The sequence below is a fragment of the Falco peregrinus genome, chromosome 5 (assembly GCF_023634155.1).
Source record: "Falco peregrinus isolate bFalPer1 chromosome 5, bFalPer1.pri, whole genome shotgun sequence".
In the NCBI taxonomy this organism is placed as follows: domain Eukaryota; kingdom Metazoa; phylum Chordata; class Aves; order Falconiformes; family Falconidae; genus Falco; species Falco peregrinus.
The window spans coordinates 111,735,547-111,761,967 of NC_073725.1; the positions used below are offsets into that span (position 1 = coordinate 111,735,547).

Here is a 26,421-nt window from a genome sequence, read left to right on the forward strand (position 1 = left end):
AAAACCCCTTCCTATATTCCAATTAAGGTATTTTTGGTAAGAAGTTTCTTATCCAATTAATAATCCAAACATGGACTTACAAAAGCTGATGCAATAACATCCCAGAAGTACATGGACAGTATGGCAGTTCAGTCCTTTAGAAAATAAGTTTGTATCTCCTGCTTGGGAATGATAATGGTAAGGGCTGGCCAAAAGATTGGCAAACTGGATAATCTGCAGAACATGGAGCCACACTGGACTGCTAGGAACTAATTTCTTTGATAATGCCTGAGAGTTCTCGCCAATTTTCAGCAAAGTTCTGCCTAAAATCTGTGTGAGATGAAAATGCTTCCTGAGATGATCACTTTACTTTGTTTGAAGTACACTCATGTTCCACTGCTGACTCTAGGGCACAAGTGCAATATCTCATAATTTGGTAACTTATTTTAGCACTTGACATCGAAATTCTACTTTCACATTGCAAGTCTGATACATGCATCAATAATGATCCACTGAAGGATTAAACTAGTAAAGGCTACGACTGGCAACAAGCATAATAACCTTTTGTGTCAAGACTTCAACATGCCATTCACTGGTCAGTTGTCTTATTGCAAATCATTTTTGCTTAGGAGACAATCCATCACACAATGTGCGATATGCCATATCTCAGTGGTAATAGCACTTGATGCTAATCATTGCTGGAAACATGCCACTGCGAGCTGCCAGCTCCCACAGCACCAACACAGGCAATAATGCTGTCAACGAACAAGATAATTTACAGCATTCCCAGTGGAGTTTAGCAAGGATCCCCTAAATCCCTGATGGGATATACTTCAGACAAAAGAAAGCTTATCCATCAGAAACTGTGGGTTTAGGCGTCACTTCCCCAGCATATTCACCTTCATGTTTTAAATACCCCAAGCATCTCATTCGCAACAGAATCTACCCCAAAACAATGACTGTCCGAAGGCAAAGGCTTGTCCTGTTAGGACTGTTCAAACCTCATGCTGTGTTGCAGAGGTCAGGTGTAACCCCAGCCTGCCGCTACACCACCGTCCCTGCCGGGCAGGCGGTAGGTGACTAGCACCAGTAAGCAAGGGCAGTACTGCCTGGGCTGCTGGGAGGGATGGCCTCTTTCTTCCAGAATAGCTTCCATCTGTTTTCACTTCTTGAAATTTTAACAAGAACAACCTGTCCCTGCAGATACGGGTGCTCTAAGTGCTAATTAAACTGATTGCAAGCCCATCTCCCAGAAAGCATGCATTAGTGTCTTGATAGCAAATTAAGAGAGTTTGTTTTCCAGACACATTATGTAACATCTCAACAGATTTCTAATGTAAAAACTACCACTGAGAAAGACCATCCAAATCCTAAGTAGGTTTTACAATGCTCTCACTTTGGCTAACGTTTATCGCATCTCAATATATAACTAACGGTGGGCCCGCCACGGGACACGCACAATCCCTGCTGATTTGTTTATACCTAAATGGCTCCCAGCGATCCCTGGAGCAGCTGGGTATTTCTGACACACGAAGCCTGCCCTTCACCTCTCAACACAGGCCCAGCAGAGGACCGAACTGGCTTTCGTTGTGCATGCCCTGCTTACACTGCTTGCCATCTAGATCCATTTGGGCACACACTCTGGAAAATTCTGTATTTTCCACCAAATAACTGTGATTTCTCTTTCTACAGCCGTATTAAGGAACTGTGCCCCTCCACAAACTGCTATTATTTGAGCAGTATCTAAGCTAAAATGCTTGAAAATGAAGCCAATATCAAGTCTTGTGTCATCAGCTTTCAGTTTCATTTTGGTTTACTTTCCAAATGTAAATGCACTGTGCATAGATTGTGTTGCATACATTTAAACTGGTGAAGGACCTATTTGTGCCATAATACTCTTTTGTTTTTTAAAGAACGTATCTAAGCGAGCCTTGGGGAAAATCTTGCTGAGCACTTTGGAATCCTGCCGTGACCCCCAACCTGGTAAGAAAATAAATCACGTGTAAAGATCAAGAATCACGGATGGGGGAAATACTAGATATATCATGAACAGATGAGTAGGAAAAAAATATTTCAAATACTGTGGGACAGGTGAGGGACAAAAGTACTATGCAAGAAGATTACCTATAGAAAGTGATGCTTTCCATATCAAAAACAGGAACACATCCAGGGCTTTTTTTAGCCAAATTTTAATTAGAGTGTGGACTTAGGGGAACAATTCAGTATCCCACTAGTGTCTGCAGGGCTTCATTGATATGATAAAGTGGAAAACACAACCAGGTACATAAGGCACCGATTTATCAGGTTTGCTACCCCACTGTGTGTTGTATTCCTCTGCTGCAACACAAACATGATACGTAAACCGGAATATTTCTGTAAAGAAACCAGATCAAACCTGCACTCCTCTAGTAATAGCCTTTTGTGTTCTTCTTATGAAAATTAAACTCACAAACTCCTCTCCCTTGACAACGGTCTGGTGTACCAGAGCTGCCTCTGTAGGAACCATACAGGGATCACAGCCTGGAGGTTTAGGTTTGATTACTTTGTTCCTATTAGCAGAGCATTTGTACTTACCTTCAAGAAACGAACACCCTGTACGAAGCCTAAGAACATGCTTGTAATAGGCAGATGGCAGTCAAAGACACAATTATAAAAGACTATATGTGGCCTGAGGGTTTCATTTTGGAGAATATTATTAACAGTGATTTGGGGAGAATTACATACAACATTCTGGGGTTTGCAGTTTCAAAGCCTTGCTGTTGCTCATGTCCAGCAATTCTCCCAGAGCTACGCTATGCTGTGCCAGCACGGCTGCAGACGAAGCACGGAAAAGGTGGCAAAGGCAGACCTTGGTGGGCTCCAGGCCACCACCACAGAGAGGAGCTGTACCTGAGCCACAGCTCAGGGGTTCTCCTGGTGAGAACAAGAGAGAGGTATCCACAGCACACAAATGTCCGGAAGGTACTACTGCTAATCCTGCAGAGGAACACTGACTGCAAGTGCTGCTGCTGAAACAAACTACCTCCCTCTGTAGCTGCAGCACAGCTCAGCTTCCTAAAATGACCCCAACAACTGAAGTCACCTTGTGCAGCGCTCTGTCCCTTCTGCATCACAATTGCCATAAACTTCTCTGCTTTGCCATCTTCTCTGCTTTCAATTTTCTGGCTGTGCACTCAACTTAAGGAGATTTCCTAAGTCTTTGCAATCAAACCTCTTCTTCCTCTTTGACAAGACTAAGTGGATGGTTGGATGGACAGCTCTTCATTGTGACATGAAACAGTCTTTGTTCACACAAGTGTATGAGGACTCAGTGAGCAGTGAATGACGCAAGAGAACCAGTAAAGAAAACAGTTCCACTCACATTTTTATAGGAACGGGAATTCATTATTTGGTCTCAAAATTTAGACGTGCTATGGTAATCACTTGACATGGCACCTAGGAACAAAAGAGTTTGTGTCAATGATTGCTAAACTGCAACTCTCTTTTTTCAACTTATAATCTTTGCCATTTTCTTTTAAAAGGAAAAGCCCACCTATTTGAAGTCCTAGATACTCTTTACCACGAGCTGACAGCCTGCGAAGCCTTACAAAGCCAGCCTCTGGAGAAGGCGCAGAGTTGCCAGTCCTTGTCTAACCCACTGGTCATCTCATGCTGAGCAGCAGCGCCAGCTACAACCCGCCGAATAACAGTCCTTGTTCATTCAAACGTGTGATGAATGAGTAAGATTTGTCCAATTCAAGAGAGCTGAGTAATGGACAAGAGTAACAGAATAATTCAGCCACGGAATCAAAGGTATGCTGCTGCCGGGAAGAGCGCCAGGTCTCCCGCTATGTCACAGCCCTCCCTGATGTGAACGAGCATCCACGACAACATGAGGATTACGTAGCCACATCGGTCTCTGACGGAAGCCTAAGCATCCTTGTGTGATGGCCCTGTAACTGTACTGGTCAACGAGATAAAAAACATTCCAAATACACTGACCTGACCTGTGTAGATTTACGACCCTGGTCACACGCTGGCTGGGCACAATTTCTAGCTGTTGTGATAGCTCAGTTCAAAAGCAAGAAGCAGCCTATGTCACCGCTGGCACGTAAACTGCTCCCTTAGCATACAAGCGACAAAATGACTGTGTTTTGAACATACACACGAGTGTAAGCCAGTAGTGCAAGTTTTAAGGGCTCATGTATAAAACATGTTTGTGTGTGTGTGTGTATTTGTGATTCAATTACTCACCTTATTTAACTCTGAACATAGGTTTTGTTATTGCTCTGCTGAATTTTATATTTGCCATTACGGTGCCTTAGAAATCTGCAGCATTCTTTCCTGACGATAGTCTTAGACTTTACACCAAAAGTTAAATTTAACTGCTTGAAATAGGTACAAGGCAATTGTTCCCAGGCTCTTAGGGAAAGGGAGGGTTGAAAAATTCACTTTGCAACAGCTGCCATTGTGGCATTAGCAAACAAAACATGCAGCACACAATTTTGTTCTCTCATTTCATTTCCCTCAATGCAACTGCAGAGACGCAAAGCTAGGCCCTGCTTGCAGGCAAATTAATGCAAAATGCTGGGCCTAATCATGGTGCCACATAACATTTTAATCAGCAATAAAGTAACTCCTGAGGGCCAAAGTAAAAAAAATAGGTTGCTTCCAAGATGCTTTTGCTGTTTCGTTCAACTATCAAACACAGAAACTAAAGAAGCAGAGTTATCAAATGATCCAATGCAATTTACGTTATTAAAAGATGCACTGTAGATCTTTTAAGAATTTGAAGTGATTTGCCCGTAATAACACCAGCAGTGAAATACAACCATTCAATTCAGAACGGTGCATACATTAATTTCTTCCCATGAAAAAGGTTTTCGTACAGGAATAAGGTCCGTACCACAAAGCAATCTGGGGAATAAGAAGATTTGTATTCCTTCCTATTCGTAACACACTGTATAGATTACACACACCTCCATCCAAGATTGTGATACATCACTTAGCATTTAGAGCCATGTTGATAACAAAAATTCGCAATAGATATTTTCATTTCATTTTAGAGGAAGAAAAATACAGTGTTTTGCAAACAATGGAACAAACTCTGTTCAAGATGGTTTACCTGTTTGGTTTTTTTCTACTTTAACAGAGGAAGATTTTAAGAATAGATATATATTTTTAGTGTAGATTTTTCATAAATATAAATTAGACGTGACGTATCATAGTGCAATATTCACCCTGTAAGAAAGAAAACTGTATACTAATACTAAATATGTCACTAACATAATACTAAGCATAATATACTTGGTATATACTAAACTATATGCTAATATTATATACTATAAAAACTATACACTAGATGTGCAACAGATAAAAATTAAAATGAGCAGAAGTTAGCTCCCTGCTTGGGCTCATTTCCTGAAAAACCAAGAGCTAGTATCAGCTGCTGCTTTGTGCAGCTCTCTTGGACTTTCCCAGGAACACTCTATATGTGCAGAGAGAGAAAATGCCAGCAAATCGTTACGTAAGCATGATGTATGTGTACAATTAGCAGAAGAGACACCTCAGAAATGGGATTATAATGCAAGTACGCTCCTGATTATGGATACTCTCACGTACTGCAGGATCCTTTCATCATTCAGCTCAGTATTGTTTGCTGTATCCACCCTGTCTATATATACACGTGTTATTTCTATTATATATACTTATGCATACCTTAAGATTGCTGTGCTAATTTTATACTTTCGGTAACGTTTTAACCACTGAGTTTCCACTTCACTTTCTAATATATTTCCAGAAATTTAGACTATTAAGTAAATGTCCTAATGCCAAAACGGGGGAGAAGCAATATAACCTGAGTCCTGCCCAGCTTATCCAAGCTGCAGTGGGACTGTAACTGGAGACTAGAAAATGTCACTAGAAACCTAAACTGGTGTTAGGGAGGATGTAAATAGTTCAGACAAAAGGAGGGTTTTGTGAATAAATAAATAGCATTTAACTGATATGAGAAGCGGCAAAATCATATCTTGCAAAGTTAGCTTCAAATACTGTAATGTTTCTATTTCTTTAAGAAATGCCTATATCAGGTTCATTGCTGATACATCAGCATATGCCGATTAATCCTTTAATAATAAAAGCTGATTATTTTAACTCCAGGAAGTAATTAATATAGAGCAAGTCAGACTTGCAGTATTTTCATAAGAAGAATCTGTTCTTCAGGTGGATCAAGAAGCAGTCCTCAGTCAAATTCCTGCTAGAAATCAGAGGCAAAGCACAGCCCTGTACTTTGAAAGACCTTCATTCGTGACCTTAAAATTGATTTTTTTCTTAAACACTTTTACCTTAATGTTTTATACTGAGCCTGTCAGCAGTGCTGCTGAGGCTGCTAAATATTTCATATGAAGCTGTATAAATACGTGACTTTGAATCAATGGAATTGAGAAACTTCTAGCTCAGCCTTAAAAGCAGGTAGACTGCCACATTTTGATTTACTATGTGGAACGTGTTCAAAAGACGCTGTACAGTAATCCTGGGAAGCAAACCCAAATCTCTGGGTTTTCTTAAAGACTTAGCTCATTGAGTCAAGTGAGCTACATTGTTTGGGGGTTTTTTTTCTTTTTTTTATATAATTTCTTGCCTTTTTGAGTGTTGGGATTGTTTCCAGATAACCAGAAAACTGAAATATCTAATCAAGTCTCATTAATAGCCTCACTATATTTCAAAGGCTAATAATGGAGCAGTTATTACGCACACTGTTGGCTGCATAACAAACTCCTCTGAACAACTGGAGCAATCCTCACAGCCACATACTCTGCAATTGCTTATCTTGGACATATAAGATCATAGATTTGCACAAACTAGTACTTGCTTTACAGGGAACGTATACCAAGTTTAAATCGACTTTGTAAAAAAAATTCCCTATATGACAACAATGGAAAAGAGAACAAAGAACACTCAAAAGCCTTCCATTTAAGAAGTACAACCACAAATCTGTATCTTGCATCTCTGCAAACGTTTTGTTTTGTTGTATGTTCACCAAATGGTAATAAATGGCCATTGGCTTGCATCTTAACTTCTCAGTAAAGAAAAATATCACAGATTGAGTGCACGTGCTGTAAACACAAGTGCAGTTGCCCATCTAAAATTTGGCATAAGCAGACAAAGGCCATCACAGCGTGCCTTCCCAGGATTTCTTTGTTCAGTAGGAAAACCAGTTTGGAGGAGTACGCGTGACATGTTATACCAGCTGGGACCTGAGCCTGCTGTACAGCTTCCAACTTAGGGTTACTTAGGTCTTGCCTGTAATAAGTAGTTTTTCAGTTAGAAAGGCAATGGGCATCTATAAAAGGACTAAAGTAACCTAATTACGCTGGCTTTGAGGCATGCTGGTTGAACTCTGGCCTCACACCATGCTCAAGATTTTCTCCTCTCCCCAACATGTTAATTCCTCATTCCGTAGATTTTTATTTTCTTTCTCAAGAATAATCCCATTCTTACAGAAAGGACAGTTTGTTTCATGCCATGTGTATCTGCTGGGGAATCCTTAACGTAATTCATCCTAACAAAAAAGTTTTTCTTCATCACCTCTTCTCCATGTCCTTTCCTCCTTCTTGCCTTGCAGAGCAATAAATCCGTCAGGCTCCCAGATTTTGTACTTTAAGACTGGTGTCCAGTTTTTTCCTTGAATGAGCTGCCAGGAGTGTTCTCAGCACTCCTGGCCCTCATTCCTACAAGTCTCAGGGAACGTGCCCTTTCTCCTGCTCACTTGTCCCCTAAACCTGCTGGTCTAGCTCTCACAGACCTTACGTATATACTGTGTTTGCATTTCCTTCACCTTCGAGATGGTTCAACATTACATCTCCACAAATCATCATCAGACTTGCTTTCTTAGCAGACGCCATCTTAATTTATCAATTGTCTATTAAAACTGCAAATCAGCCTTAACAAGGAAGCTGGGACGTGTCCTCTGCTGGATCTCCACTGTGTTTCCACAAAACCAGCTTTTTGATTTGACTTCATTCCCAAACTACTTTCTCCTCCCAGTGCCCTCCAAACTTACCCTTTGGCATATTTCTCTCTGAGATAACCTCAGGGTCTGCACATTTCTACCACAAGCTACATTTTTCAAGAAGAGTTTCCTCCTCCCATTATTTTTTACTTTATATGAGGTATTAACTCTCAGCAAATTAAACTCCACCTGATATATAAAGTTATTCAATAATTGTCTGATTTATTTGCATCGAAGCTCTCTCTGAAGTCCTGGCAGTGACCGCTCATCACAGATGTTACACTGATTCACCAAAGTTTTGCACCAAACCAGTGTGGCCACCTCCAGCTAGAGATGCTCCAAGGTGTTGCTGGCATTTGTGCACGCTTTTAGAAGTAAAAAAATCCTTGGCATGGATACTTTTAAATGTGCTGAATTTGTTGGAATTAAATCTCCTCCCTTTAACGATACTGTCCATTAATCTACCACATGGTACACTGCGGTGATGAAAGGCTGCTCAGATTCCATTCTTTGTTTCCACCTTCCCGTTAAGAAGGGAACACTTTCAAACAGCACTGCGTAAAATAGAATTGCTTGGTATGACAGGATGACAATAAACTTGCACAGCATGTGTGTGACACATCACATTACCAGCCAAAGGATTTCCCCCAGACTTATAATTTCATGGAGTTTAAGACACTGAATCCTTTAATATTTACATTATCTTATTTGCTTAATAGTTTTATGTGTAATTCTGCAAAATGCAAAGCTATAGAGCATGTTTCTTAGTGTGAAATTCAATTGAAAATCATCTTCATTTCCCAAATTACACTTTACTTTCAAAAGGCTAGGATTTTCAGAGCTCCAGTTTGCTTTCTATTCTACTTTTCTGGCTCTTCTAATGTGCTAGCAGAAACATCCTTACCCACTTCCCGTGGTGTTTGGCAGCCCTAAACTGTGGCTGTTGCAGGCAACTGGGTGGGCTGAAAGTGTTTCTTTTCTGTTTCTTTGGGGATGTTACCAGACTTTTCTGAGCCCAGCTTCCTCCCTGAAAATGAGGAAGACAGTCAGCATTCCCCATCTCCACCTCCAGCCAGCAGATGACACCAGCTGAGCATCACCCATTTCAGCGACACATGTACGTATCCTCAGTGGAGTATCCATGGGCCGTGAGTCACTGCGCTAGGCCAGCTGCTCAGCGGCGGTGGGAACCCTGGGGAGGCTGAGAGGCACTTTTCTGGCATTCCTCAGCATGCCAAAATAGTTCACCTTCACTTGGTCCCCTCGGTACTTTTCAAATTAACATTTGGCCTTTGAAGCTGAAAGTATCAGACACTGCACCCAGAGAGAGGTACTCGGGCTCTTAGAAGACCTCACCCTTAGCAAGGCCAAATCGCTTTCTTTTACGCAGCTCCCTCTCTTCTTCACTTTGGAGGGGTGTCTGCATTAGAACAAACCTCCCCGAATTGAGACTCACTTCTGAAATGACATTATTTCCTAAAATGCTTATATTTTTTCTGAGTTGTAACCATTTCAGATTCCCTCTCTTAGGAATTGTCTCTTCCTAGACTTAATTCCCTATCCATTTCCAAACTGCATTAACAACAGAACAAAAGAAAACAATGAAAAGGCACCGAGGAAATTCCAGAAATCCTAGCTGGCATTTCAGAAGTCACCAGCCAGACATCAAAGTCAATTCATGACCAGTTTTCCTCCCACCAACACCACTATATTTTTGTCTAATGAAACTCACAAAAGGATAGCAGAGTGTCAGAATCAGTAGGCAAAGGTCTGCTTAAATTTCCGCATTTGCCAAAACCTGGAGCACAGCATACAGATCGCTGTTTATTTTTAAGTTCAATAATAGCCTAGGAAATAAAAAAGCATGAATTCAGCATACTAATGCATGCTTTAGAGAATGCAGGCTTGGTATATTTGCCATTCAAATTTGTGAACAAAACAGCCCTTACTTAGTTCAGACTTCACCAGAAAACTTTGTTAATGAAAGTTTAACTGCTTCCACACATCAGCTGTCCGTGAGCTCACTGCAACAGCTGGTTAGCACATCTGCCTCGGACAAAGTGAACCCTTGGTTTTCATAAAGCCACCAACATAAAGATAGCACAGGCACAGTCCAGCACCCGCAGGCTGTGACAGTGACACATGGGCACGCTGTAGGTGAGCCACCCTTGGGTGAGCTTTCAGTGTGACACCGAGTGCCATGGATGCTGCGAAATGGAAATCCATGATCCTGCAAGTCCATTCTTTCCATCGACTATTACTTGGAAAATGCAGCTGCATTACAGGATTTGTCACAAATACAAGCTCACATGACAGCGTTGGTAAAGAAAGTGTAGTTGGAATTCAGCAATTTCAAGTGCTGAAGCAGCTAATTAGCATAACCAGGCCTTGGCCCTTGCCTAGCCCTACCTAATCCAAGGCTGGTGTAAAACTTGGTCAGGTTAATCAGGAGGAGAATAGAGAAAACATAGATGATCAATGCGTGCACACAGGTCCTCTCAGAAACAGAGGTGTTTTTAGAAAAAATAATATATGTGACTAGGAATTGCTTGTTCCAAGACTAACCATGCTTGAAGAAGTGAGTTGGGTGGGGAGGAGATGGTGATCCGAGGAGGAGCTTGGAATCAAGGCAGAGACTGGAACCGAATAGATGCATCAACTGGGACAGAGTCAGGTGATGGATTTGCAGAACTGACACGACCAAAGGAAACTTCTAAAAACTTCAGACGTTGACTAATGGTTTGATAAGTGTCTATAGGCTGTGCTGCACCCCTTTGCTCTCTGCCACTCGGTGGGGTGGTGGCCCAGCTCTGAGCCGGGGTGAAAGCAAGCCTGGTGGTTCCCGCGGCTGTGGGAACGCTCCCATTAACAAGCGTGCCCCCGCGCCTGCCGCGGCAGGGGGGTGCCGATCCTGATCCTTCAGGCTGTGCTGGGGAGGGGAGGTGCACGAGCCCCACTGTGGGGACTACAAAACAGAGACCTTCCTGAGGAGACGGCGGAGGGTGAGCATCCCAGGGTGTTACCCAGGCTGCAAGCACTGCACGGCTCATCCTGCCAAAGGACAATCTGTGCCAACTAGCCTAAAGCTGGCTACCACGTTTCTCAGAACCAATCCCTTACTCTGTGAGCTCAGTGTACATCAAGCTTAAAAAATACTATAACACATTGTGTAGTAACACCCCTTTACGTACCAGTGAGTTAACTTATCTTTGTCAAGGAGTAAACAAGGACTGTAGGATGACATTGAAAAATTATCAGTATTCAAGTGGTTTCACCCACGTCCTCACTGCAAAGCAAAAAGGTCGTAAGAGCTGAGTGTGCTATTATAGTTGGGGGCAATTTCTGTAGTTGAAGGTTTTACTGTTGGATAGTTCTGGTTTTGCTGATTATTTCTCATTGATTTTTTTTTTCCACTACATGTGGGGAAAAAAGTTCTCTAAGAAAGGTGAGGTCCAGTATTTTGGGAGGGATTTTCTACCTCTGAAGGTTGCCAAAAAATAGAAAAAAAAGAGAAAATATATGGAAGGCGAGATGATTCAACCTACACATACCATTTAGATTTTAAAATGTTATATTTAAATAAAGAATATGCAATACTCACGGGAGCATCCTTTTTGTTTTTCAGCTAATCTTGGAATTAAATTCATTGCACTCTCACAGTACTAGCGCAGCATACGCAGCAGTACTGCTTGCTTTCTTGTCAAGCACTGCAGCTCCTACCAGCAGAAATCAGCTCTGGGGACGACAGGAGAAGTCAGCACGGCTGCTAATTGCTTATGAACAAACATCTGTCATGCCCAGGGCTGAGACACACCACTGACTCATCTACCAAGGGATTGATAGTCACCCAAAAATGTCACCAGGTTTTGAGAGTCGTTTGAAAGTCACTCTCAAATGGGCTCACATTTTAAACCTAATAGCCTCCTGGGCCCTTCTCTGAGCCCTGCCATCAACAGCATGTAGCACATCCTACTGCCATGGAAACCATTTCTAGGTCACCTTTACATAACAGTGCGGAGAAAGCATCTTATCACCAACTCCACCATTAAAGCACACTCCTTCTCAATGAAGATTGCAGTAACCAACTCAACATTTACTGTAATTACACATAATAAGCCACAAACAAAGAGAAATACTCTCTCCAGCATAAAGATGGGAACATGCATACCACGCAGGAGGTCTTGGCTCAGACCCTGTTGTTATACTTCTGGTCTTTTAGCGAGGGGAGCAAAATGACTGCCTGATCCTATGAGTCCATTTTGTAACCCAAGATGTGTAACAGCTTGGGTGAAACTAATTCTGTAGAGAACATCACTAACACTGGAGAGAACCTACCAAGAGAGAAAACGCAGCTGGAGCTGCTTTTACATATGTGGCTGGAGCTACGTATAAATAAAACTGACAGAACCAGTAATTTCAGTCACAAAATCAAATTTAAGGAGCCATTGAACTGAGCGACAATATATCGAGTAGAGACAGAAAAGAGACGAGAAACATTTCAAATCCTGAAATACAGAAATATTTCAGGACATAAGAAAAAATTACATAGCTGATTCTTTTCTGTTCAGGGAATACCTAAGAGTTACTGATGCAGGAGTAAGAAACTGAATTTTTACAGCAATTGTTAGTGAACACTAATTAATTATTTTAAGTACAGAACCAGTATGTTCAGATCTGTGAAGGAAGTGTCTTTAGCAAGATAGAACTTGGAAAGGAAACCTAGGAAGAAAGATAAACAAAGTTTTCCTATTACATTGATAAATATGTGAATTTTACTTCTGTGGTGATGATTTTAGCAACAATGAATTGCTCTCAAAAATGTAATCTTGAATTTACACTGCAGGACTTCTAGCTTATGTGCAGGGCACAGCCTTCCATTCCAACAGCCACAAATCCTCAAGAAGGACATTCATATTTATAGCTATCATTTGTTTCATTTCTTGCAACCACTGGGTTTGTCATGGTTTTTTTCCCCTGATGGAGAAGCAGAACAGCTTATCTAGCAGCCACCATTTCATAAAAGGGAATTGTTGCAAGTCATGGTAGACTGACCTCAACTTATACTATTATTGCATTGACTGTACAAGTCATTTCCAAACTCGAGAGCTACAGCATGACAGAGATCACAAGCAATTAACAAGTACAGGGAGAGAGGAAAAAAATACAGCTGAGACTCTGAAATAAAACATTTTTGACAGTGCTAAGACTACTGAAAAGGAGATTCTGCTGACAAGAACTGTACAAGAAAAAGCTCTCTAGAATATGTGGAAGGAGAGGGTGAAATTTCCTTGTCTCCTGTACAGACAAGGATGTCGCCAAATGTGGAACTGAGACCATGTTGACAAGGTGAAACTGAGAAAAGTGAAGGACAATTTTTCAAACAACTGAAAAGTCAAAGTTACTTCGATATTGCATACAAATGCAGCGCTACATTATCACTATTATTTTAGGAGTCTAGAATATGAAGGATTTCATAATAGGTTAGGATAAAAACCCACTTACTCCTTTTCTGAGGAATGTTTCTGAAGGTACGTTACTAGAACTGGGATTAGTATTGGGAAAAGGCTGTGAAAATTCATTATGGAGAACATACATCAATATAATTAAATATACATTTAAATATAGATTACCGACTGATAAATTATATGAGGAATAACAAATCACCATGCTTGTTTGTGCAATAAAACCATTCACAGGGTTATTAGATCAAATATTTGAGCAACCTATTTAACTATAAATAATTAAATATACCATAGGCCACTGAAAGGCTGACTCATCGCTAGAGGAGCACGGAGGAACACAAAGACACAGGGTTTGCACTCAACGCTGTATATTCACTGTAATGGGAAGACACCCTCCCTCGCACAGTCAGTCTGGATAATCCAGTAGCCGTGGTGCTCACCTGGGAAAGGTGGAGCTGAAACCCAAACATGTGCTTTGATTCAAGAGGGACTTGAACCATGACCTTTTTGAACCTAGACGAAGGCCCACAGCACCCCGGGCCGCACCAGCCAGAGCATTGCTAGCGGGCCGAGGCAGTGATCCTTCCCCTCGGCTCAGCACCGGTGGGAGATCTGGGGTGCTGGGTCCAGTGCTGGGCTCCCAGTACCAGGCAGTCCTCTCGGAACTGCTGAAGCCAACCCAGCAGAGGCCACAACAGCATTTTAGGGAGTGAAGCCCCTGATGTACAAGGAGCGGCTGAGAGAGACGAGGCTGCTCAGTCCAGAGAGCTGAAGGCTCAGGGGGAACCTCACCGATGAGCAGAAACGGCTGATGCAGGCAGTAATGAAGGCAGAGGCAGATTCTTCCCCGACACCCATCAACATGGCACCAGGCACAAACTGAAATACAAGAAATTCCACCTAAACATAAGGAGATTTTTTTTTTATTTTTTTTTACTGTAAGGGGGGGTCAAACATGCAACAGGTTGCCCAGGGATGTTGCAGTCTCCAGCCTTGAAGCTACTCAAAGCACAACTGGACATGGGAGGACCCTGCTGCAGCTGACTGTGCTCTGAGCATGGCAGTCAGACTAGATCATCACCAGAGGGCCCCTCCAGCCCCAACTGGTCTGTGATTCTCACAGCCTCTTACAAATAGAGATGAACGTCACTACAGCTGGCATTCTGTCACAGCACCCTCAAAACCGGCTGCAACAAGGCTTTTACCACCCCATCCCAGGTTAACTTCAATAAGGAGTTCCCACACCTTGCCCCAGCACGGCCACCAACCCCCCACAAGGTTTCATCAGGTCATCTACTGCCTGGGCTGTTTCTCCATCCCCTTCAGGCCAGCCCACCCCGCTCCTTGCCTCTGCTGCGTCCAGGTTCTTCCTTCTCCAGCTGCTCTCCCAGCCAGCCTCTCCTCACCCAGGCCTCCCCTCATCTCTCCTACATCCAGGGTGCTCTCCCTCTCCTTCTTCTGGGTCTCTCTTCATCCAGAGCTCCTCTTCCAGCCCCCTTAGAGGTATTTAACTACTTTGTAGGAACCAGCCACAGCTGCACATTATCCACGTCAGCCAGCCCGCTGCCCCTGAAGCCAGCCCACAGCTGTATATTATCAATGTTAATTAACCTGCCTTCATTCCTCTACAGTGTTCTTCATTATTACCATCATGAACAGGGAGAGTATTACAGAAAATATACAACGAGAAAGCAACGTGACAGCAGAAGAGCCGGTGACTACCACAGCATAGGAAGTGTGTCCCTCACCTACCAGAAAGTCTACCCTTGGCTTGAACTGTTTCACTTCAACTGAATCTCATTTTGTGATGGAAAAAAAACCAATGTCATGAGGAATCCTACCCTGTTTTAGAATTTAGAAGCCTTTAAAACTAAAAAAATTGGCAATACAAAAACCTTGGGTTTCTTTATTCTTTTGCTCATGCAATCAAACAGCGACTCCAAGTTTACTATTCTGTTTATGTTTTTTAAGGAAAAGGAAGCTTAGAACTAAGTAGTAATAAGAATTTTTAAAGCCATTTAAAATCTTACAAGACATTTGATATTGCCTTATAAGCAAGCAGAAACAGACTTAAAAATCCATACACAGGCCCATATACTACTGCTACAAAAATATGGCAAGAGCTAACTCCAGCAATTTATATGAAAAAGCTGGAAATTCCTTGTTACAGACTCCAGATTCACTTCATTCCTGCACAGATGAATAAACTCTGTAAACAGTTTTATAGCTGTATCTGCTGTTGAATGATAACATTATGGAGACATGGTCATAACTTCTGCTGAAAATAAACAGCTGGAGATCTTTGAAGGATAGTGGAATTGTAGTTCAGCCTTTGACTGGCTCATAAATTGTCACACAAGCAAACAGCAAATATAAGTCGCATTTTCCTTTCTTTCTTTCTTCCCTATCACTCCTCGCCCAGCCAATGCCACATAAAAATTTCCATATAAATTATAGCAGGTATGGACACAGGAATGCTGACAAGCCACTTCATGGTCCTTCTACAACCACGTAACAGCACAGAAGTGCTAAATAGATCCCAAAAAAGGATCTTTGGAAGCATTTTACACAAATATGAGAAGGAAAATTAACCATAATAGACAAGTCATTCAGATGTAAGTTTAATTTTTCATATCAAGTGGATAAGAAAGAATCAGAAAATGTCCTTAGGAATTGGCATGCTATGTTCACACACATGCACTATATATATATATGATTAAATACAAGGTAATTTTGCTACTCAAACAATTTGAGCATTGTATGTTCATATTTGTTCCATTTAAGCATCAATGCCAATGTAATGATCAATTCCTTAGCTACATCTAGAGCCCTTAGTCACTCACTTGACCCTTCTCGGTTCCAGGTCCCCCAGTATTCACTATTTCCTTTGACCTTAGCTTTTACACTGGGAGAATAAATGGTTGTCTGCTGGGCAGAAGGCAGATAAGGGCTATTTCCCAATAAACAGCTTCTATATTGCCTGCTCAAGGGCACCTACCTGTCTCAGTGCTTTACTGTTTGGTTCTGTAACTCTCATTCGTCTTTGTGCTCTAAAATGCATACAGCATTTATTATGAACCAACCCATAAAACACCCACACATAAACCACAGTAAGCTATATGGGAAATTGGCTCCTCACAAGTGAAATCTCCCTGTCTAATTGTGTTTTACCAGTCCGTAGTCTCTTATTTCTCTGACCAGAGTAAACATCAGACATGCAAGAACAAGAGAACATTTATTTTTATACCGTGTGCAGAAACAGTATTTGAGAAGCATAACAGCAGAGACACTTGCATTTGAAAAGTCAATGCAAGATAAGGACAGCAAGCGTGTTCCTTTTCTTGGTAAACTGGTGGCACTGATACATTCAAAACAACAGTAACTCATCAGGTCAGTCACGTTGTGCCAAATGATGGAGTTTTAAGAACACCGGTGAGAGGTACCAAGTGAATTGTTGCCATTCACATCCTAAAAAGGCTTGTTGAAATGAAGAACTATTCTTTGTGCTACTCATCCAGGGCATGTTTTCACTATGCATAGATCAAAACTTCTGATCTGGCCTAACCTGAGGGCTGCTGGACACCCTGAAAAGTCCCGTCCCCATCACAGGTGGGCACAGTACCAGCAAAAAAATCTGAGGAGGAGGGGAGCTCCTGCGAGGAGTTTTTGAGGCCCCAGTAATCCCCCATCACTTCTTTTGGCTGAGGTGCTAGAGAGGCATTTTTTCCCTCTAAATATCTCAGGGGAAAACGGGAAAGAAGCTGAGGATGCTCAGTTCCCACCTGATCTAGCCGGCATCCTTGGTGCACAGGGGTCAGCCCCAACGGCCTCAACACCGCAGCGAGTTGTGAGTGTACTTGTGGGTACAGGGGGCAGGGGCTTTGGGGGCACCAGAAAGTTAAGACACCCTAAGAGTTGTCTCAGCTCGGGTGAAAACAATACCATTTGTTTGCAGTTTTTAAAAACCTTCTGGCTTGAATAATAGGGAGAGAAATTTGATTTTTGTTCAGAAAGTTCCAACAAAACAAAAAGGGGGGAAAAACGTAGTTACCAGACAACAGAGGAGAAAGTAACACAGCCATTTCAACAGACCTGACACTACCACAAATCCAGTCTGGCAGGTATGTGCACCCTACCTAGAATGTGAAATTAGTCCTGCGTACAGTAATGATTGCTAAGCACATCGCTGTGGAAATCGAGAGCTCCCAGCAGGCACAGGGAGCCTTCAAAATGTGGAAAATCAATGCACTGTACACTGTAGAGAATGATTGCAGCAGAGTGACCTTTAAACAACCTGGTAGCTTGTAAGTGAGCAGAAGAGAGGTGCCAGGGGACAAGCCGAGCCTGTGGCAGCACCAGGGGCTGCCAACAATCCGGCCTGGCAGCGGCTCTGTGGGACGGGGGGGGCAACAGTAAGGACAGCTCACCCACAGCTAGAGCAAAATGCACAGCATATTTAACAGTAATGCTACTTAGTGATCCGAGATGAGAAATAGAGTCTACTCCATACTGTGGAAACTACACGGCATATTAAGATACAAAGAGTACCCCTGATGAATTGGTGAAGACAGCTACACTAACGGTCCTTCCCTCCAGAGAGGGACCAGAGCCCAGTAAGTGAAGTCCTCCGCATGTCAGAGGGACGAGGAGATGACATATTAGTCCCTTCACACAGCTGGAAGAACAAACTTAAGCAGAACAGACCAGGAATTTTCCAGTGAAATACTTCAGCCAGAAAAAGTGCGCTTCATTAAATTGAATTTTATTTTGTTGATACTGTAAATTGCATCAACAGCTCTGCAGTATAACCAACAGTCCAGGGGCATGGTTCTCACCCAGGAAGGGGAAGATTTAATCTGAATAGGGATTTAACTTTGGTCTCCCATAGCATCACAAATTCTCTACCCAGTGCACTACTGACCTGCTGGGTTTTCTCTTAATCTTTCCTGTTGGAGCTGCTCCACTTTGCGTAAATAATTGCATGTTACGCAGAGGAAGGAATTAAACCCAGCTCTCCCACGTCCTAAATGAAAGCCCTGACCAATGGGGCACCCACTTCAACTTTACATACACCTCTTGAGTTAAACTAGTTTAAATCAGCCTTTTCGAATATAGTATAAATCAGACTAAATGAAATCAGCTGAAATAAGCAATTTACACTCAGTCTTCCCTTCTTGTCCCCAGAACAAGAAAAGCTATGCACGCAGCCTTTCACATTGTTTAATCACAGCTATAAATAAGAACAACGCAAGCTGCTAGCACAGAGCAGGCCTAATCCGAAACGGGCTGCTCCTGGACACCAGGGCCACTGCTAGCCACCGTTGTTCTGGTGCCCCTCATCACAGGCAGGCTGGGTGTGGGAGGGGAAGGAAGAGTTATCCTTTCATCTTACAGCCCAGGGGCTCTTTCAGAGCTAGGAAAGCTGGAGGGGGAGGATGGAGAAGGCCGCTTTGTGCAGGCCTGCACTTCCATCTGCTTTGTGTAGGCAGCTCCTTCATTAGCGTTACATTTACTTGTAGAAAATCCAGCCACATTAGCTCAGAAAAAACTTGAGTGTATCTGAGCCACAGAACACTGGCAATGACGTTTACTGGCATGCATCGATTCTGAAGTGTGTTTTATTTGCCATAGGAATTGTAATAACACATTGAAAAGAAAGAATTTAAAGTGTAAGGAAGAGTTTTATATCTACCAAAAACACATTGCGCAAGAGTGTCCATCACGTTGTGCAGACTATAAAGTGACTCTTTAAATCTCTAAAAATTATTGTAGATCTCAGCATACTTTCTGCAAAAAGATGGATTTTTTCTCCCATGCGTTTTTCAATTTTCTGGCGATTCTTGTTTCACATACTAAAAATCCTCTTCCCATTGTTTCAAATATGTTAAATACTTTTACCTGTAACTCAATGTCAATTTGGTTTACATTTCTTCTCTTGTATGGTATGCTTCAGGGTTAAACCACTGTAAACATTCATAAAAATAGCTTGCCACCCAGAAATGCAATTTAGATAGCTGTTTTCTCATCTAGAATTAAATACCTACAGAAATACAATAAATGCTACAATCATTTTTAAAAGCTTCTAATTTTTAGTATTTTCCTTTTGCAAACCATAGCAATTTAAAAGCAGTCTCCCTGTAAGAACATTCATCACCTTATTTAATAAATGTAAAAATCCAGTACTTATGATCCAAGTTGTATGTTTTCTTATATGCTAAAATATATATATAAAAAAGTAGCAGACAAGCTGTAATTTAAAATCAGACTAAGAATTTTTTTCACAGGCTTAAGAGCCAAGAACTTCATCTTTCTAAGCAAAGGAAACACAGTTACTATTATATAGGAATTTGTATTATGTACTTATCTAGAGAGCTTAACAAGACCTTGATTTCAAAGGATGGTGGGTCGGCAGCTGCTGAAAATTAGGGCTGCTAGTAATTTCTCTTTCTAGATATGAAACATGGTGATATGAAAGTATTTTTGAAAAAAAGTGTTGTGAATTATTTTTTGAGAAGGATGTCGGTCTATTAATGTCAATACAAGCATCCCTATGCCGAAGCATTTTACAAATTATAATCTAGAACTCCAAAAGTAGCAGAAGGGAGCAAAAACTCCCCTTTGCTACTTTACTGAAAATGGTTTTGAAGAAAAAGTAGCAATAATGTTTCAGAAGGTGTTTGGGAACATAGTTCTTATATACTGTAAGCAAAAACTAAAATTCAAAAGTAAATAAACTCAACCAGACAAAGTATGTAAGGCTTCAAGAAACAGTTAAGATAGTAAAAATCTTTGGTCACTAAGTTGGGGGGGGGGGGGGGGGGGGAGGTGTAAGGGTAAGAGTTTATTTCTTCACCCAACCAATCTGGTTTTGAATGAAAAACATAATGCAGAACTGAACATCAGTAAAAAGATCCCTAAGAATTTTTGTATTACAGTAGTCAACATGTATTTACATTTTACCTCCTAGCACAGTATGATCAGACATAATATTCCTCCTTTATTTATTGTCTATGCTATGTTACTGGGTTGATAGTATCCACTTTCAGGCTGAACCTTCTTTTCACTTTCTCCTGTGTTACCCCAGGATCTGGAAATTATTTTTATCCTTAATCCCTTTTTTTACCTAGCTCCTTATGCATAAAGAAAAATCAACTCTAGCCTGAAAACAATAGTATATCAAGAATTTAAAGACTTGAAAGGAACTTGCTTGAGACTTGCAACATTTACAGTTTTAAACCATTGATGCCAAAGGGACTCAGCTCTCATCACAAATTTTTGGCTTAAGAGATGGGTAATGTAGGTTTGCTGTTTGGGGGGGCTGTTAGGGGTATTGACAAAGTCAAGGAATGGGGAAAAATTATTTTGTTTTTCAGGCAGATTATATTATTCCCGCTTATATTCTATACGCTTATTTGACCAGTTTGAGACAGTCTGGTGGGTGAAGTATCAAAACCCAGAAGATTTATATGCATTTCAAAAGTCTAAAGCAAAATACTCCTACTCAGAGCTGTGGTGCCTGAACTCAGTAGTTAATACCAGTAACATCACTTAACAGACTGCCTCAGTAACACTCTGTTATCTGATTTTATTTTCCTATCAGCAGCAGTTAGGACATTCTGAATTCTTCATGGCATGACAGCTTCCATGGCATTCCGGCTGCAGCACTGGCTAAGCTGATCAACCCTTCCCACACGTGGGGACGAACTGCACACAGGCTTTGAAGTACTAGCGATGGTCCTTGTTTTCTGCCTTTTTTTTTCCTTAAAGTAAATCATAAGCTTTGGAATCATTACCATCAATACTATCATTATTAGCTAACCTGCAGACTAGCTCCCACATCTTCTCTGAAGCTGTCTCACTGACCAACTTTGTCAGCAAGTGTCAACTTTTCCTAAATCTGTTCAGAGCACAGATTACAGCAGATCCAGCGACTTGCCATCCATGCAGCTATCTCTTGGTCCCTGTCTTTCCCTTACATTGCAAGGTGAACTGCCTCAGTTTACGTTAGCTAAATAGGGCAAAAATAGGAAGCTTTCAAAGATAGGAGTCAATCCTTAGCTTCTATTCATAAAGTTCTCAAAGGCAAATATATATATAGTTCATACTGTTGAAATTACATTACGAAAGCTCATTCAATGGTATCTGTCTTTTGCCCGCTTAACTCTAACGTGAAAATAACAGCAGATTGATTTTTTTGGCTTACACTCTGACAAAGCATAAGTTTTGGGGGAAAACTACCACATACAAAACACCAAATCTCAGGCTGTGATATATAGCACTAGGTCGAATGCATCTTTATTGACTATGAGTTACATGTGCTTTAGACTATAACCCTAGCAATGGGCTCTAACAGGGCTCCGCACCATGCCTGAGCTTCTAGGTGACTTTTATACATACCCCCTCAAAAAACGAACAGTTAAAATAATAGAACTACATACAGACTGAACCATGCTGTTAATCAACACAAACTACGCTTCCTCTCCCCAGGACAACAACACCTGCAGGATACATTTGCATATTGCACACATCTGCATTGGAAATAACGGAGCTGTAATAGGTGGAACAGATGGCAGGATGAAAGAGAAAAACCAAGTGTTGAAGAGCGTACCTCTACCTCTAGTAGCAGCAAAGTGCTGAAAGGAGGACCTGGAGCAGTCAGAAAGCCAGGCTTTTAGAGAAAAACACTTAAGAGATATAAGCTGTTCAACTTCCCTTTTCTCCCCTCTTAAATAAAGATAACTTGCTGTGACTCATAAGATGCAACTACTTCGGCATGTGGCTATTATTTTGGTATAAGATGCCTTTTTCTTCTTCAGCTTTGCTGGATGTTTTTGGCTTAAGTGAAGGAAACAGACACTTACTGCAGCATGTGTTCACATATGGAATTTGTCAGCAGTAGATGCTTCTGAGCAGGTTCAAGTGTGAACAAGACCTGCATATTATGTGTCCACTCTGTTTTTCTAAAGAAAAAAGAAATCACATTTACTTTCAATATATCTGCAGTACACTTAAGGCTCTAAATGGAGTCCGAGTGACTCTGTGGCTTTTGGTGTGCAATAAACATCATGGCTGTCTTTCAAAGTTGGTAAGAGTGTGGTGTTAGCTATGCCGGGGCCCTCCTTTTCCACATTGCCAAAGATTACTACATAAACCTTTGCCACAGTCCAATCATGCCAGCAGTTTTACACACTCATCTGATTCAGAAAAGCAGTGGTTGTGCAATGACATTGCCATTATTTTTATGCTGTATGAAGTAGCACCCAGACTTTACATCGTATTTTAAGCATTCCGCGCTTGGGTTTTTTTTCCTGTAGATGAAAAATATTGTCAGCAACCCTGCACTCATGAAAATTCACATCATACCAACACCCCAGGAAGATCTTTAAAACCTTTCAAAGACTAATCTCAAGAACGTTTGTTCAGAGCCACAGGTATCTTCGCCCTCTTCAAGATGCTATTTGCTGACTCTGAACAAGAAAGACAGGTACTGAATTTCAGTTTACAGGCTTCCTTAGAAACAATAAAAACCTAAAAATAAGGTGACATCTGCACTATTTACTAGTTGTATCCAATATCCTAAAGGCTGAGAAAATCTCAGTATTCACTGAATTGAGAATTAGCGTCTGTGCTTCTTCCCTCAGATGTTCAATTTATATCCGTAAGGAACTTTGCCCCGAGTAAAACTGCTGACTGCTCTGTATGTTCTTTTATTCCGCTATTAATCACAGTCAAAATGAGAAGCTTCTCGAATGAGGATTTTCAAACACAAGGGTTTGATAGCCCTGTTTGACACATCAGGAACACAATGTGATTTGGGAACTCTTTGAATTAATGGATTCAGATTATTCTCAACCCACAGGTAACATACCATTTTTTCACCCATTCCCTAAAAAAAAATAAAAATGCCTGTTTACTGACTCTATATATGGAGGTGATTCAGCAAAGTCCTGGCCATATCAGCCCCAGGTCCAAGCCCTAGCAGTTTATTTTTCCCTTCCAAAAACCCCTCCATCAGCCAGAGGCTGGCACGTGACACAAAGCCCAAGACAGTGCTTCGGTGACAGTTCCCGCAAGCACTGCTCCCTTTACACCAACCTTGGGGTGACAGTTTACTAACCTGAGTAGCTCTTTTTCTTGTTTCTTTTTCCGTATTTTTTTGGTTTTAACTGTACTTCTGGCTGTAGAGGGGTGGGATAACCTCCTCCCCACCTTTTCTTTCATATGGGATGAACAACTAATCTCAAACAGCACCTGCAGGTTCTGCAGGCAAGGACCTGTCTCTGCCCACCTCAGCCCAGCTTTATTCACAGAAGTGAAACACCCCTTTTCACCCTATTGACTTCCAGAGCATGATTAAGAAAGAATTACTATAATTTTGACACTTTTTTTTTACCAAATGCCAGATTTACAAACTGAGCAAAAGCTAAAATGTATACCAAAGCTCTGTTCAGCTGTAGCAATTTAGCAACAGTGATTAAACTGGAGGTAGAATATAGGCTTGCCATATAGTCTAGAAAGGCTTCCTCCATACTGTAAATTGTGTCTTGTCCATAGAGATTTATCAGAAATGCCACAGAGTTTGGAGAAGAAGAAAAGGAAAAACAATTGGGTTCATTAGGAAACAAACTGAAACATCTAAGAGAACGTAGATGGTGAGTAAAGGCAAAAAGCAAAGCACAGAGGCAAAATCTCAGGCAAAGCACCATGATCCCACTAGCACGCCTAGGTCATAATGGAAGCCTCCCTTCAAAGAGCAAGAAGTATAATATACTTCTGAAGGGAGACAGTGACAGAGACTTAATAGGAAGGAGAATCCCATGGATTTTTCTTTCTTCATCCTTTTATCTGAAAAAAACTCATATTTCGGAATACTTCACATGAGGACTCATTTAAAAAGTAAAGTACACATGTTTTCTGTAGTCATAAAACCTGAACAATGTTCTTTAGTTTGTTCAAATAAAGGTGCCGCAGCTAGACCTGCGGGAGCAGCCAGCCAAGGTGCAAGGCAAATACCAGCCGATTTCAGACACGTGCTCAGGGTGAGCGCTTGACCAAGGTCAGAAAGCTTTCTTCTCATTCCAGGCTCGGGCTTTTTCCTATTAGAGGCTGAGATACTCCCGGTGTTCTGTGCTTATCAGCATGGGGAGAATGACACCGTGAGTGTCACTGCAGGATAACATCAAACCAACAAGATTCATCAGAACTGATGTGGAAATAAATTATACATAAACTCCAACTAGCTCCATTAAATGTAGGAAGTTTCGCTGAAGTAGAGTCATCAACACTGTGTTTGAGCTAGAGAGAGCAAACGAGGGCAAGGAAAGAATTAGATTATGCGGGAAGAGACTTGAAGCATCTTTTAAGGAATTTACAGTCCTCCTCAGAGGAGCACTGCTTATTTATTCCCTGGTATATGTGACCATATGATTAATTCATCTGCCAGCTTGATAAAACTGACACTCCAAAGTGTTCCTATATTAGGATTCAGCGATAGGAAATAACAGGACTAGCACAGCAGCATTTTCAGCTTCTGTGATTTTATCACAGGTCACACTATATAAAAGATTTCCTTCAGAACCCAACGCTTGTAGGCTTGTGATCAGCTTTCATTAGCAATATCTAGCCTTAATGACTGTGAGCAGAACTTGGAAAACATCAACTTTAACGGTTCAAAACACCAAACCCACTAAATAAAAAGGTTTGTGGATGTGGGGGGTTTTTTTGGTTATTTTTACAAAAATATTATGTTGTTTTAAAATGCAGGTATAATGGTATGGGGGATGCAACACAAGAATTGGAAAAGGGGGATTGGCCATAGTGTTATCTCACATACTAAAGCAAATACCATGTGGTAACACAGTTTGAGAGTGTTGTTCATGACTGCCCTCCCAGCCACATGAAAATCATTTGGGTATCTTCTGAAGTGGGTTAAATGGGTGAGCTGGGTGCGCGCTCCTGGCAATCCATCTGCTTTGCAGTGTTCTGCAGTCCAGCAGAACTGAATTAGATCTGGCTGCAGTGACTTTCTGTGGCCCTCCCTGTGTGATCAGAAGGCTGGGCAAAATCTTCTGCAGTTTACTGTGGCACAAAGAACACAACTGGGCATATCTGCAAGTTTTAGCCACACAAATGGTGTGTAAATACAGCATTAGTGTGGAAGGAGTAATGTGACTGTCGCTGGTCACATCTGGAAATAATTAATTCACCATTGAAAACATATCCAGAGTTGGCTGGTTTATTCAAAAAAAACCCATGAAGTCACAGCTTTATAGAGGGCAATATAAAACCTAACCATCTTATCAATTAATTATGAACAATGAGTTCTATAATGAATTACCATGGTAAACTCATCACTTGAGCTTTTCCAATACAGTCTTTTACATCAGACCCTAATTAATTTCTAATTGATCTTTCCAAGAGCAACTGTTCAGTGTGACCCTGAAGTTCAACGCCCTGCCTTCAACATTTCCAACTCTTCACACAAACTAGCAGGACCTGAGCAAATGGGGCTGCAGACTGACTTTGTTTATCACCCAACTCCTTCAACAAGGACAACACAACACTCAGAGCGCTCCCTGATCTCATGCCTTTTACAGTGCTACTACAGCTATTATGAAGTAACTTTGTAAAGATGCTTAAATGCCTTTAGCAGGCTTGACTGCATAGTTACCACAGTTTTCAAACAAGGTTCCTTTATGACCAGTTCTCTGGCTGTCACACTGGCAACACTGGATCGACAAACAGAATGGCCCAAAGAGCTGGATCAAGGCAGCAAAACAATCTGGAGCTGAGGATACTACATCCAGCCACATATACTAGGAGAGGAGGTGCTATTTTGGGCTATCTTTAATCTGGTCCCAAGTATTATACCTCCATTAGTACCTGGAACAAATCAGATTTATTTCCAGAGCAAATATTGCAGTTTAGTTTCATCTAAAAAGGCATGCATAGAAAACTGAGATCATGAGATTTTCTCTGAAAGTTCAATTC

At 41.4% G+C, this 26,421-nt stretch overlaps 1 protein-coding gene across 2 annotated transcripts in view; it reads left to right on the forward strand.

Annotated features, from left to right (window-relative positions):
• The window catches only part of EFCC1 (EF-hand and coiled-coil domain containing 1), a 61,303-nt gene extending 49,811 nt beyond the window's left edge, over positions 1 to 11,492 (forward strand). For both annotated transcript variants that reach the window (XM_055805599.1, XM_055805600.1), the window contains 2 exons: positions 1,893 to 1,962; positions 3,501 to 11,492. In XM_055805599.1, coding sequence (XP_055661574.1) covers positions 1,893 to 1,962; positions 3,501 to 3,634 — 204 coding nt within the window. In that variant the 3' untranslated portion in view covers positions 3,635 to 11,492. The remainder of the gene's footprint in view (positions 1 to 1,892; positions 1,963 to 3,500) is intronic.
• Positions 11,493 to 26,421: the final 14,929 nt, after the last annotated feature.